This window comes from Apis florea, unplaced genomic scaffold, assembly GCF_048593485.1.
Source record: "Apis florea isolate Af1SG1 unplaced genomic scaffold, ASM4859348v1 contig_3081_pilon, whole genome shotgun sequence".
Taxonomy (NCBI): domain Eukaryota; kingdom Metazoa; phylum Arthropoda; class Insecta; order Hymenoptera; family Apidae; genus Apis; species Apis florea.
In genome coordinates this window covers 1,044,093-1,057,143 of record NW_028256703.1, presented here as the reverse complement: position 1 = coordinate 1,057,143, position 13,051 = coordinate 1,044,093, and the positions used below count along the sequence as shown (strand labels likewise).

Sequence of the window (13,051 nt, the reverse complement as noted above, 5' to 3'; positions counted from 1 at the left end):
ATAAATAAATAAATAATAATATATTTGATACTTTATATTTTTTATTTTTAAAAGTTGTTTATATGTAACATTAACTACATCTAATATATATAACTTATCAATATATATTTTTCATATGTATATATTAGAATAATTTATCATTTCAGTTATTACATATGTCATTTTAATCAATAGCACTGTTATTACATTATATACAGGATATCCTAAAAATATTGGAATATCTGTGGAGATTTCTGAGATAACTTCAAACAACATTTTCCTTTGCAAAAACTTTACGGCTTTTATTATTAATAAAAAATACTGACTAACCACGGAGCGCGTAGCTTAGTCAAGTTGCAACAGGCTATATGCCGGCGATCGAGCACGAACAAGTCCGAACGTATGTCGAAGAAAATATATTGAATATTATAGTTTCTTTCATGATATAATTCGATGTAATTTTTTCGATATTCATATTTATATATTATATATTATATCTCATATTCAATATATTTTTTACGATATATATTGCTTGTATTTGTTTGTACGGCACGGAGCCAATATTACTTACTTATCGCAGTTCGACTAAATTACGCATTTTATGATTAACTAATGTTTTTTGTTAATAACTCCTTAATAACCTCATAAAACCTCTAACAAAAAGTTTTGTAAAAAAAAAAAAAAAAATGTTTGTAATTATCTCAAAAATTTTCAGTTTACGGATGTTCCACTATTTTTGGGACATTCTATATATATTTGAATCGTCAATTATAAAATAAAGACATATTAGCTAAAAATTTTTCTAAATATATATAACTATATATTAACATATATTAACTAAATTTTCATTAAAATCAAAATAAAATTATTTATTATGATTCATCATCAAAATCATAAAGAAGTAAGTATGTGCTTAATTATACAAATACCATACAAAATTATATTAAAAATTTTCATATTTATTATTAATTTATTAATTTCGAAATGTCTTGTTTCGAGAGAATAAGTAGATTACAATAATACTATTTTTAAATATAAAAATTAATATTGTAATTAATAGGAACAACGCGATAAAAATTTTTTTAGAACATATATATAGATAGTTTATATAAAAAAAAAGTAAAAAAATGGAAAATAATAATTCTTGTTAGAAAAAAACTATATAATTTTATGATACATTACCTGACAATATGCAAATTTATATCTTATTTCATAAAAGCCATAATTTGATATGAAAAGTAATACAAATATTTGTATTCATTTAATAATCAGCCTCTCATTAATTTTTTCTACATTATTATGTATCTTTGAAATAATAAATAAATAATATTCATATTGAAATATCTCTCTAATGAAAAAAATTAAAAGCGTATTGTGTATATTATTTCAGTCTAAAATATATTATAGTTTAAGATTATTATATCTATTTTTTTTTACATTTAATAAAAACTTAATGAAAAAAAGATATATCTATAACAATTTAAAGATGTACTTGTTGATATATTTGTGTTATATATGTTAAGATAAAGACAGTTATTCTAAATCACATTAATTTTTTCATAATTCATGTACATCTTATACATGAATTATAAATTAAATAGCAGTATATATTAACAAAAAAGATTTCTTTAAAATCTTTTCATATTACATACAAATATTTCATTAATATGTCACGTTTTTAAAAATATTTCATTTTTTAGTTTGTCATATTTAATTTTGTTTAATATCTAGTTTTTCAATACTGTGGCAATTATTATCTTAATAATATTATCTTTTTATATTATCTTTTCATATAATATTTCTGAATTCTCTATGTAATTATGTTACAAAGAAAAAAATATATTTATTTGTAATTGATTTCATTTAAATTTAAATCCTTGTAAGCAGTCTTCTATAGCAATATTTTAATTGATTTTAAATTTTTATTAAAATTTCATTTTTAGTGATTTTTAATAATATTTATATTAAGTGATAATCTAAAACAATAAAATTTATATAAAATATTATTATATATATATAATATTATAAATAAAGAATTATTTCATGCTTTGAATCATTACCTTATTTTTTAATGTGCATCCTCAAATATTTCAAGACTCGTAATTTTGTATTATTTTACAAATTATGAGAATGTACCTATAATGATCATAGATTTTACAATTTATAATAAAAAAAAAACACGCTCGAAAAAATAACAGAATTGAATAAAATAATAAAAATAGAATTTTATACTTACTGAAGATATAATTCGAAGATGTATTAATAATGACGCGAGTTCAAGGTCTTCACTATAATTATTTTGTAATGGAACACTTCTATATCCTGATCGTAGACATCGCACCTTATTACAAATTAAAAATAATAAAAATATTTGAATAGTAATTTCAAAATAATAATTAAAAATTTTATATAATACATACAGGATAAGTGGCTTGTCCAATAAAATTACTATCACCAAACATATCTTCATCTTGCACAACAAATCGTATGAATGCGAAATATGGATTAAAAACTTCAAATTCACAAGATTCATTCCACATAGGATTGAATCCATTATCAGCTATAATGTTAATTTAATTATTATTCATATATCAAAATGTTTTAATATATAAAATTTCCATGCTTACGTATTGTTCTTGTTGTTAATTTTGTACCAGAATCAAAATCTGCTCCTATAATTTCAATTTCAACAAAAGGACTAGCTATACCTCTTCCTGATCGAATTAAATGTCTTGCACCAATAACTTTTAAAAAAAACTTAAGCGATTCTACTCCATATAAACAATTCTTATCATATGGATTAAAGTCATCTCTAAACATAAATTCAGGTTTTAAAATGTAACCACAATTGCCATTTTCTTTAAATTTGGCTTGATTAAGTTGCATTGATTTATCACCAGTTTGATAATTCAATGCTACCATCTGACAACCAGCATTCCACATTGGTACAGGATTATAATTTGATGAATCAATTCGTTGTCCTTTAGGATATACTCTACTAAATTGAATCTATAAAGTTATAATTGTAAATATCTTTATTTTTTTAATTTGAAAATTAAATCTATTATAATTTTTATTTATTTTATTTAAATTATTTATTTAATTTACCTGATGATATTTTATAAAAAATTTGTTTTCTTGTTGACACATAAGTTTTTCAGCTTTAGTTTCAGGAAAACTACTCATTTCATTAAATGTAAAACCTTTTGTTTTTATTCTGTCTAAATTGAATGCAACAGATCTGCAGTAAACTATTAGATTAGACATTTCTTTAGCAATTCTCCATGCACGTTCCATTTCTTTATGTTGATTTTCCTAAAAAAAGAAATGATTTATATAATAATATGAAAATGTTATATATTATATATTATATATTATAATAATTAATGACTATTTAAATTTAAATATTATTATTACTTCTTTAAAAATATTTTATAAAATATTTTAATAAAAGTTTATATATTTACTCTGACACTGGCATTTTGAGCAGTTTCTTTAATACTGGACATCCATTCTAATGCTGTATCTTCTGAAGAAGTTGCTACTTCAAATACTGAACACATACTAGGATTTTGTATTCTTAATATCCATTTTAAATCAGGTCTTCCTCCTACTCTTAATTCAACAACAGCACCCATAATATCTAATGAACCTTTTTGTAAACTACCAAACATCATAGAATCTGCTGACTGAAAATAAAAATAAAATAATATATAATTATATTTAATGCTTTATTTAGTATTATCTAAAATCAAAATAAAATTATTTACATCTCCTTGATTATCTTGCGGTTTTATTTCTTCTACATAACTAGCAGGAAACCAATGTTGCTTTTTACCACCATAATCTCCTCGCCACCAACCACCACTTTGTCGATGTACGTTTGTTATTATGGCATGTTTTACTAATGTTAATTCATCATCCCTTCTTGCCTTATAATCATATATAGCTTTAACAGTTACCTATAAAATAAATTAAGTTTTTTAGATTTTATATAGCTCATTATCTTATTATTATTTACATAATTCATTACTTTATTTTACGTAATATTTTTATATAATTTATGAGTTATTTATTAAATCTTACTTTCGAAGTAAAACTAGTAGGATCCATATAACCAGGAATACCATAAACAGATCCATCATCTATATCCTATGAAATAAAAAAAATTTGACAAATTTGTATGTTAAAAAAATTATTTAATATCAAAAAAATAAAATGCACTATACCAGTTCTATTTTTCTAATAACATCTTCATTTACAGGATGACTTAATTTGATTTTTTTATATAATGGATGCCTTTCATAATAATTAACTAATTCAACCAAACTTTCAAATTGTACAGTACCAATAGTATATAGACGCCCTTCTAATTTAATTCTGCAATGCTTAATTTTATTTTCTGCTCTGAAATGATGTAAAAAGAAAAAAAAAACAATATAACTTCAAAGTATAATAATTAATATTTTAAAATATTTTACCTAAAAGATATAGCATAAGAATTATTTTCTTTTTCACTTGGTCTTACTAAAAATGCACCATCTGTAGGAATTCGTTTTAACATTTCTTCAGCTAAAGTTCGAGTACATTCGGAATGCCACCATTCTTTCTCTTCATGTTTGTTTGGTTGCGGAACTGGTTCTTGAAGTGTGATTAAAAATTCCTATTTCGTTTTATTTAGAATATTTGTAAATCAATAAAATAACATTATAAAAACAATAAAAATAATTATTATTTAAAATATTATTTATTCTTACTTGACTTCTTAATGGATGACTGCGGTAATATGTAATTAAACTATATAAACTATCAAAACAATTTGTATCAATAAGATAATATTGTGTTTGTCCCATTTCTTGTTTGAGTTTAATACGACAATGATTTACTTTGCCTTTGCGCCAAAAAGAAAGACAATAATCACCCACAAATGTAACGCATTGTCGAACTAAAAATGTTCCATCGCTAAGATGTGAATAACGTCGTAATAATTCTTCTGCTTCTTCTCTTCCTCTTGCTAATTTACCATGAAACCATTTTTCTCCAAAATGTAATTCATCATTTGGTACTCCCTATATTATAATCAATAATAAACTTTAACAATATAATAAAATTTTACAACTTTATTTAAAACATGGTTGATGTATGTACATACATCAGTTGGTCGCCGAATTACAGCTTCTTCATCATCATCATGTTCATTTTCTTGGGTTCTAGAAAATGTATCTGTATAAAATAATTTTTGTTGCGTTAATACAAAAAAATGTGGATTCCACTCTCTATCAACAGGATCTTCAAGATATAGAATGCCATTTTTAACTGTGTTTCTAAGATCCATTTCTTGTCTACTTTCATCATTTCGAATAAGAAATGATGTTTCGTCAACGCCATCAGGTAATTTTTTGTGTTTCAATATAATTTTTCTTCTCAGTGCATATGGTGATGGCAAACAAGTTTCATTTTTATCTATAGGTTGAACTAATAACATATCGCCAAATATATCTTGCATTGTAATTGCCATTTTACGTTGTTGAGGTAAAGTACAATTATCCTCAATAGATAAAATGACAGGATAACTGTACAAAAAAATATTTATATTTTTAATTTTTAGATGATAAACATTTTAATAGACATTACTTACTCAGAAGTAACAAAAGCGTGTTCTTTAATGGTTTTTATAACATCCAAAAATTTAATTTTTGTAGTCAATGTGTGCCCATGAAAAATAAAAGGCATTCCATCTGGTCCATCCCAACAATCAAGTTCTATACATCTACATCCAGTTCTTAATGCACGAACATAAGCTTGACAACTACTTTCACTGCTAATTTGATCTCCCATTAAATATCTATAAAGTTATTTTAATTAAATATTTTATATATTTTAAATTTTTTTTTGGAAAAAAAGAAAAAAAATAATAATTACGTATTATGTGATGATGCTATCCAATAATGCGCAAGAGATTTGGTCATATCTTGATAAATTCGTGAGTATTTTGAGTCCCAAACAGAATTTTGTTTTGAAAATAAAAAATCAATAAATTCCGAAAATGTAAAATGCGGTTCTTGTACATCTCTTTGAGGATCTTGTAAATAATCTCTAATAAAACATGATACTTCAACTTCATTATTTCCTAAAGGATCTTGTTGCTCAGTTATTAAAAAATTTTGGAACTCTTGAACGGTCACAATTTGTCCTGTTTTAGAATAATTAAGTAATTTACTCCAATCTGTAAGATTCTATAAAAATGAAAAAATAAAAGATAATATACAATATAAAATATTAAGATCATTAATAAATTAAAATCATTAATAAATCAAGAACTCACATTTTGGTCAAAGATAAATTTATGATAAAGTATAACAAAATCATCAAAACCAAGTTCATTTCTATTCCTTGTATCTATTTCTTGAAAAAGTTCTCTGAGTTTATTTGTTGGTATTTTACAATTAACTCTGGGTAAAAATGCTTTTATATCTTTTAAAGTAACTCTGTAAAGTGTAAATCATTAAATATTTCAATATTATATATTATAAATAAATTCAAAATTATTTATAAAATTCAAAATTATAAATAAAATATTTTTTACGTTTCTCTTGAATTTTCCATTGTATAAAATTCTTTCCTTAGCCATCTTTCAACTTGTAAAGGATAAGGAGCTTTTATAGTATCTTGAACCAAGCGACGTAATCCTTTTACCCAAAGTTCACATTCTTTTTCACTAAGAGCTAAAACGAAAATATAAAAAGACAAACATATATAAAATTATATTTTAAATAATAAAATTATTTATAATTTAATAATTATTTATAATTAATTAATTAAATATATTTAATAAATAATAAAAATATATTTACCAGAAATTGAAAGAGTTTTAAGACGAAATTCAGAACCATAATATACAACAAAACATCTAAGATTTTCTATTCTTTTTGCATCTTCTGGCCATTTTTCAAAATCTTTAGAATGTTTTCCTATCTTAATTTCTTTGATTTCTCTTATTTCAACTAAAATCAAAAGATAAATACATTTTTTAGTACATATAAAATATATATTTATGTATGTATTTAATAAAAAAATAGAACACAGTTTATATAATTACATATAGTATTATATAACTATATATAAAATATATAATATGTTAATATAACATGCAAGAATATGTTTTTAAATATTATGCATTTATAGAGATAAAAGCAGTTTTTAAAAAATATATATATTTTTTTAATTATATTACATATGCATGTTTTGTTATAATATATACAATCAGTGCATTCACAATTATTAAAATTTTTGATTTAATCAAATACCCATGCTATCCAATGGGGCTGATCCAATATATCAACAGTATCCATGGGCTCATTTGTTTGTAGACCAAAAATGAAGGAAATGTCCACCAAGATATGCATATATATTTATATAATTGAATATTATCAAATTAAAAATAACGAGGCCAGAAAAAAATATTAATTTAATTTAACATGAGATATAAAACATGTACATAAAAGCTTATAAGATGCAAGTCATTAACTGATTTAGATTGTACCTTTATTATAAACTCACCCATATACATTATTCACAAGGACCTTTCCTTCAGGTTTTTGACCTATAAATAGTATCCTCAGATATTATTTTGCCCATTTTTGCTGTAGATATATCTTCATAACCATGCAAAATGTGTGCCTAGAATGTTAGGTGAAAATTTATTTCAATTGTTGTAGAATAAGTATTTTGTGAATGTATAAATATACATGTTTGTTAATCCTTTTATATTCTTTTAATTAATATTTAATAAATGTGTCATAATTAGTAAATTAGTGAAGTTTTCTTTAGATTACAGAATAATATTGTTATTCTATAAATTATTTTTAAAATTTCTGAGAATTGAAGATTTTTTTACCTGAACCATCAAAAGGTCTGAATGTTGCACTCCTTGACCATACAATTTGTCTAGTTTCTCTTCTTATCATAAGAGTTTTTTTTTCTGGTCTTTTTCTTGAAAAGAATTTTGTTACTACAGTCCCTCTTTCAAGTTGACTAATGATTTGTTCCATTTCAGGTATTATACCATTCATGTTTATAATTGGATATAATATATGGATTTGCTATAATAAATAATATATATATTTTAATTAATTATATTTTATATTCTATAAAATTAAAAAAGTTTAATCAATAAATTTTTATTTAATCAATAATATTATTTAATCAATAACTTCATATAAAAGAATAAAAAAAATATAAATTTTTAAATTATAAATATTATTTTAATTAAATTTTATCTATTTGAATTTATATATAAATAAAAACGGGTTTTTGCTGATATTATATTAATTAAATATGTATTATAATTATTATATGCATATATTCATATATAATTTTATAAATTTCTAAAAATTCAAAGATATTTATGATATGAATATATGTTTTACTTTGAAATAATTTTTATATTTTAACATATTATTATATGTAACATATGTTAAAAAAAACATAAAACTTTATTTCATTTATAGTACATTTTATATAGATAATTTATAATTGTTGTATCTTGTATCATTTATAAGCATATAATTAATATTTTTAGATAATAATTTTTATATAATTATATTAACATATAAATATTATACATTCACAATGTTTTTGTATTAAATGCTATTATATGTATAATATATGTATAATGGCATATATAAATATGTACACATATTTTTGTTAAAACAAGAAATAAATTTCTTTAAATTTTATTTTTATTAAATATATATTCCTTAATTATTTTCAAGTTCTATATATAAAATTATATCTGGTTTTGAAGAAATAATTTATTTAATATATTGTATGGAATTCATTGAATAACATAAACATAACCTATATTTAAATTAAAACTCATTTGAATTTTAAATATAATTTAATAAATAAAATTAAAAAAAATTTTATTTTTTATATATCATAATTATAAATATAAAATAAAATGTAATATATCAAAAATGTAACTGTTTTTTATTTTTAATAGTTTAAAGTAAAATGAATAACAGTTGTTTTGTATTATTCATTATTTGTCGTTTTTATAAACTCTTATTATCTTTCTTATCTTATATTACACACATAAACTTTATCTTACCTCAATCAGAAATGATATTTTATTAATTATATGATAAAAAAATTCAACTCTCTTATCATTTGTAGGTATCGATATTATGCCTTCATTTAGTTCTATCTGGGGATTTTTATTCTAATTTAATGTAACATATCTGTCAATAATAAAATATTATTATATATTTTTATACAATAATTAGCAATAACAAATATTATTTTATCTATATTTGTGTTTTGTTTGATAATGAAATTATGACTTAAGATAATTTACTTTATTTTTGTATATCTAGTTTATTTATTTTCTTATATTTGCTAATGTTAGAGAAATTTAAATATAAATATATATTCATATATAGTAAATTTAAATATAAACATATAAATATATTTTTATTTAAAATATCACACGTAATACAAAATTATAGATTTAAAACAAGAAAACAACGAAGATAAAACGAAGATAGAATAAAATTCTATCTAGCAAATTAAATTATTTTGAATGATGATTTTAGATTTTATATGTGTATAGTTTGAAAATAAAACTTTAGTTTCTTAAATACATAAGATATTCTGTATAAATTAAATTATATTTATATTTAGGAAATTAAGGAGAAATATCTGGATTTTAAATGATTACCTCGTAATTTTATCAATTTTATTATCAACATCATATCATCTTAGAGAATTAAACTTAAAGAATTCTTTTATGGACGAACCAATAGATATAAAGAATTCACTAATAGATTTAAGAGTTGATGATTCTTGTTTACAATTTACATCAATAGAAGATAAACATGATATACTGTGTTTTTTAAAATGTATATCTTTATCTGTAATTTTCTGTAAATCGCATTAATTATTACTTAATTTATATTTTTTATTATTATAATATAAAAATATTAATAATTATAATTAAGAACATGAAACTTACATGATTAATATTTTCTTTATAAGATGAGGTATATTTAAAATCACTATCACTTTTAAATTTTTTAAATTTTTTTAAGAGTACCAAACAACTATTATTTGATTGCATATCTGCATCTGCTTCATTGTCCTTCTTCAAATACATAATTTGTGAAGCATCCAAATTAATCTATAAATATATATTTTAAAATTTATTAGAATAAAAATAACAAATTTTTTTAATTGATAAAAAATTATATATACCTCAGTTTCTTTGTTTGATCTTTTTCTTTTACCAGCAATTATAGGTATATTTTCAGATGGAAATAAATTAAGGTTGTTATGCCTTAATGGTTTTCTTGAACTGCTATCTTTTCTTAATGTTTGTCTACATTCTGCATACTAAAATAAAAAAAAAAGATAAATACAAATTCGTTTTTAAATTTAATAAATATTTAAATAAAAAAAATTAGTATTTCTTAATAATACCTTCTTTATGGAACTTTGTATTGCTTCTATCCATAAATTACTATCATCTTTTTCAGAATATAATAGGAGTGTCTCATTTAAACAAATAACACGAAATAATCCACCACTCAAAACTGATTCAATTTTACATTTATTTAATGGTAAAACACAACACACAGTCAAAGAATTTTCTGGATCACCTTTACAATATAATAAAATATCATTCAAAAGAACAAAATATCTTTTATATACAGAACTACCACGTCTCGAAACTCTCATTAATGATCCTTGTTTAATCAATTTTCTACCAGGTTTTACCAAATTAATTGGGTTCATGATACATTTTTGAAGTTTTAATAATTTTTGTGTTTCTTCATATTGTTCAATGAAGGTATTTATATGTCTTGCAGCTTTTTCAACTTCTACTAAACATACTATGAAAACAATCAATTTATTATATCTATTGATATTTATTCTAATTGATATTGAAATAATATTATTATATATAATATTAAAAAATATTTTATTACAAGTATTTTACAATTATTTTAATTTAATCTTTTTTTACCTTGTAAAAGATTATATTCTTTATGTTTATTAGATGTATGTTGCAAGACTTCTTTTAAGAGTAGTTTATATCTAGGTACCCTTTGTATTGGTGTAATTAATAATGAAGGTAATTTTCTGCCAACTTCTGGTCTTGTTTCTTGTTTACTAATAAAATTCTTAAACTCAATGTCATTTTCTTGTTTACTCTAAAAAAAATTTATCTGCATAGAATTAATTTTTAATTAATAAATTAATGTAATAATATACCTGTAATAATAATAAAATTTGTTCATAATCATAAGCATAAATAGAATATAATTTAAAAAATGGAGCAAGTTTGTGAAATGCATCTGCAATATTTTGTGGATCCTCCTTTAATTCTTGTATTAATTCTCCACTAACATTATATAATGTTTTTATATTTTCAGACAATGTTGAAAGTAAATTATGATTTAATAATTTTTTTTCAAACATAGGTTGTATAAAATACTGAAAAAAGTATATATATTCATACTATTATTTCATTTTATTATTTATACTATAATAATATATTATAATAATATACTATAATAATATATTATAATACTTTTAAATATTACACATTTTTAATATTTGAATTACACATTTTGAATTTTGAAAAATATATTATTAAATATCCATAAAAAATACCTCCATTAAGATTTCTAATTGCCGTAAATATGTAACTTCTGTCGTTAAAATTTCCTGAATAGCTTGGAATCTTAAATTTTTTTCTTTTTCTTCAAACTGTTTTTGATTATTTTCATTTAAACTGTTGAGAACTGAAAATTTTATATTATATAATTATTTGATAAAAAATAAAATATTATAATTGTATATTATTTATATAATGTATTATCTGTAAATTTTAATTTAATTTATTAAATTATTAATTAATAATGCACCTTTCATACGACTACGCATACTTAAAATATTTCTATCATTTATAATTTTCTTCAATTCAAAACTAAGAGGAGTTTGTGGTGATCTTGGAGAATTCATATTTATGTTATAATATGTGCTTCTTAATCAAATTATTGAATAATGTATTATATTTTTAATATTGTTATTATATTAATTTCATACTTTTTTACAGAATTAATTCTCAAATTATAATTATAATCCTGAAAATTCAATACTTTCACGAAATAACTCTTATCATTTAAATATTTTATTTAAATTCAAAATACCAACAAATTTTATGTTACTGTTTAAATTGTTTTACTGGTTGATCAACAAAGTTCCAATATAAGTTAGATGATAACAAAAACTAGTGATTTTTAAAAATTTATGTTGGTTATACTGTAATATTTGAGGACTACTATATACAAGTTGTCGAATATCAAAACATATGATGATGAAGTGACAATTTCACGAGAATCAAGTTGTTAATACTTGCAAGCTGTATTCTTATAAATCTATTATTATCTGTAGTGACACGCAGAGGACCGATAAAACATTAGAAATATAACGTTATAGTACGACATTCAACATTAAAAAAAGGTACGATATAGTTGATTTGTATCTCAAAAACTTACAAATTCGTATACCAGCTGTGAAATGTCACGTCCGGTGAATAATAATTAATTTAAAAAAATATATATTCATAAAAAATATATTTAATAATGTTATTTAAATTTACTTGCAATATATAATTGCTATTTTTTTGAGTTTAATTACATAACAAAATATATAATTGATACGTTTATTTATTTTTTTAATTAAGAAAAGCTTAATTATAATTTAAGATATAAATGAAAACAAATATACTCTGTATATAAATTATATTAATTATTTGTAAATATTATTACTTATTTGTGTAATATATAATGTAATTATTAAATAGGTTAGGATACATGCAATGCTATAGGTTATGTTCTGCATTGATTGTAGTTGAAATTATTAATAATGAATTTAATATGCAAAATTTATAATATACAAATTTAAATTGTATTTTATTTTTTTTATAATAAATATAATATAATAATAATAAATATAAAAATAGTAATTATATTTATGAAATATATAATAATAATAAAAAAGCTTC

General features: G+C 21.0%; 3 protein-coding genes across 7 annotated transcripts in view; 1 reads left to right on the top strand and 2 right to left on the bottom strand.

The window, feature by feature from the left end:
* Nucleotides 1-21: 21 nt before the first annotated feature.
* On the bottom strand, nt 22-9,211 carry sl (small wing phospholipase C gamma 1). Of its 3 annotated transcripts, none has more exons than XM_012492405.3 (20): nt 9,092-9,211; nt 7,877-8,081; nt 6,834-6,983; nt 6,566-6,704; nt 6,305-6,467; nt 5,902-6,215; nt 5,618-5,824; nt 5,132-5,552; nt 4,737-5,048; nt 4,461-4,642; nt 4,209-4,386; nt 4,066-4,131; nt 3,750-3,941; nt 3,447-3,668; nt 3,088-3,294; nt 2,607-2,988; nt 2,400-2,539; nt 2,216-2,320; nt 2,040-2,115; nt 22-1,955 (listed from the first exon to the last, which is right to left on the bottom strand). In XM_012492405.3, the coding sequence occupies exons 2-19, from the start codon at nt 8,049-8,051 to the stop codon at nt 2,095-2,097; spliced, it is 3,576 nt and encodes a 1,191-aa protein (XP_012347859.2). In that variant the 5' UTR covers nt 8,052-8,081; nt 9,092-9,211; the 3' UTR covers nt 22-1,955; nt 2,040-2,094. The 3 variants fall into 3 exon arrangements, with proteins under 3 accessions (XP_012347859.2, XP_031775208.1, XP_086764865.1); XM_031919348.2 differs by lacking the exon at nt 9,092-9,211 and adding an exon at nt 7,540-7,659 and having other exon boundaries at nt 7,877-8,012; XM_086908739.1 differs by lacking the exons at nt 7,877-8,081; nt 9,092-9,211 and adding an exon at nt 7,287-7,427.
* A 493-nt stretch (nt 9,212-9,704) lies between these two features.
* On the bottom strand, nt 9,705-12,279 carry LOC100867627 (rac guanine nucleotide exchange factor JJ). Its single transcript, XM_012492344.3, has 9 exons — nt 12,199-12,279; nt 11,910-12,128; nt 11,656-11,786; nt 11,254-11,475; nt 11,006-11,192; nt 10,459-10,871; nt 10,234-10,371; nt 9,995-10,159; nt 9,705-9,903 (listed from the first exon to the last, which is right to left on the bottom strand). The coding sequence occupies exons 2-9, from the start codon at nt 12,004-12,006 to the stop codon at nt 9,736-9,738; spliced, it is 1,521 nt and encodes a 506-aa protein (XP_012347798.3). The 5' UTR covers nt 12,007-12,128; nt 12,199-12,279; the 3' UTR covers nt 9,705-9,735.
* Nucleotides 12,280-12,305: 26 nt separating this feature from the next.
* The window catches only part of LOC100867499 (membralin), a 75,413-nt gene continuing 74,667 nt past the window's right edge, over nt 12,306-13,051 (top strand). For all 3 annotated transcript variants that reach the window (XM_086908736.1, XM_086908737.1, XM_086908735.1), the window contains exon 1: nt 12,306-12,507. The gene's annotated coding sequence lies outside the window, so the exon portion shown is untranslated. The remainder of the gene's footprint in view (nt 12,508-13,051) is intronic.

Bases quoted from the DNA above. Each gene is read 5' to 3' on its own strand.
- sl (XM_012492405.3), bottom strand. From the start codon at position 8,051: ATGAATGGTATAATACCTGAAATGGAACAAATCATTAGTCAACTTGAA. The intron at 5,553-5,617 runs GTAAGTAATGTC...TTTTTTGTACAG, and splicing joins CACGCTTTTGTTACTTCTGA to TTATCCTGTCATTTTATCTA. The intron at 3,669-3,749 runs GTAAATAATTTT...TTTTATTTTCAG, and splicing joins CGCAAGATAATCAAGGAGAT to TCAGCAGATTCTATGATGTT.
- LOC100867627 (XM_012492344.3), bottom strand. From the start codon at position 12,006: ATGAATTCTCCAAGATCACCACAAACTCCTCTTAGTTTTGAATTGAAG. The intron at 10,872-11,005 runs GTAAAAAAAGAT...TTGTTTTCATAG, and splicing joins AGAATATAATCTTTTACAAG to TATGTTTAGTAGAAGTTGAA. The intron at 10,372-10,458 runs GTATTATTAAGA...TTTTTATTTTAG, and splicing joins TACAAAGTTCCATAAAGAAG to TATGCAGAATGTAGACAAAC.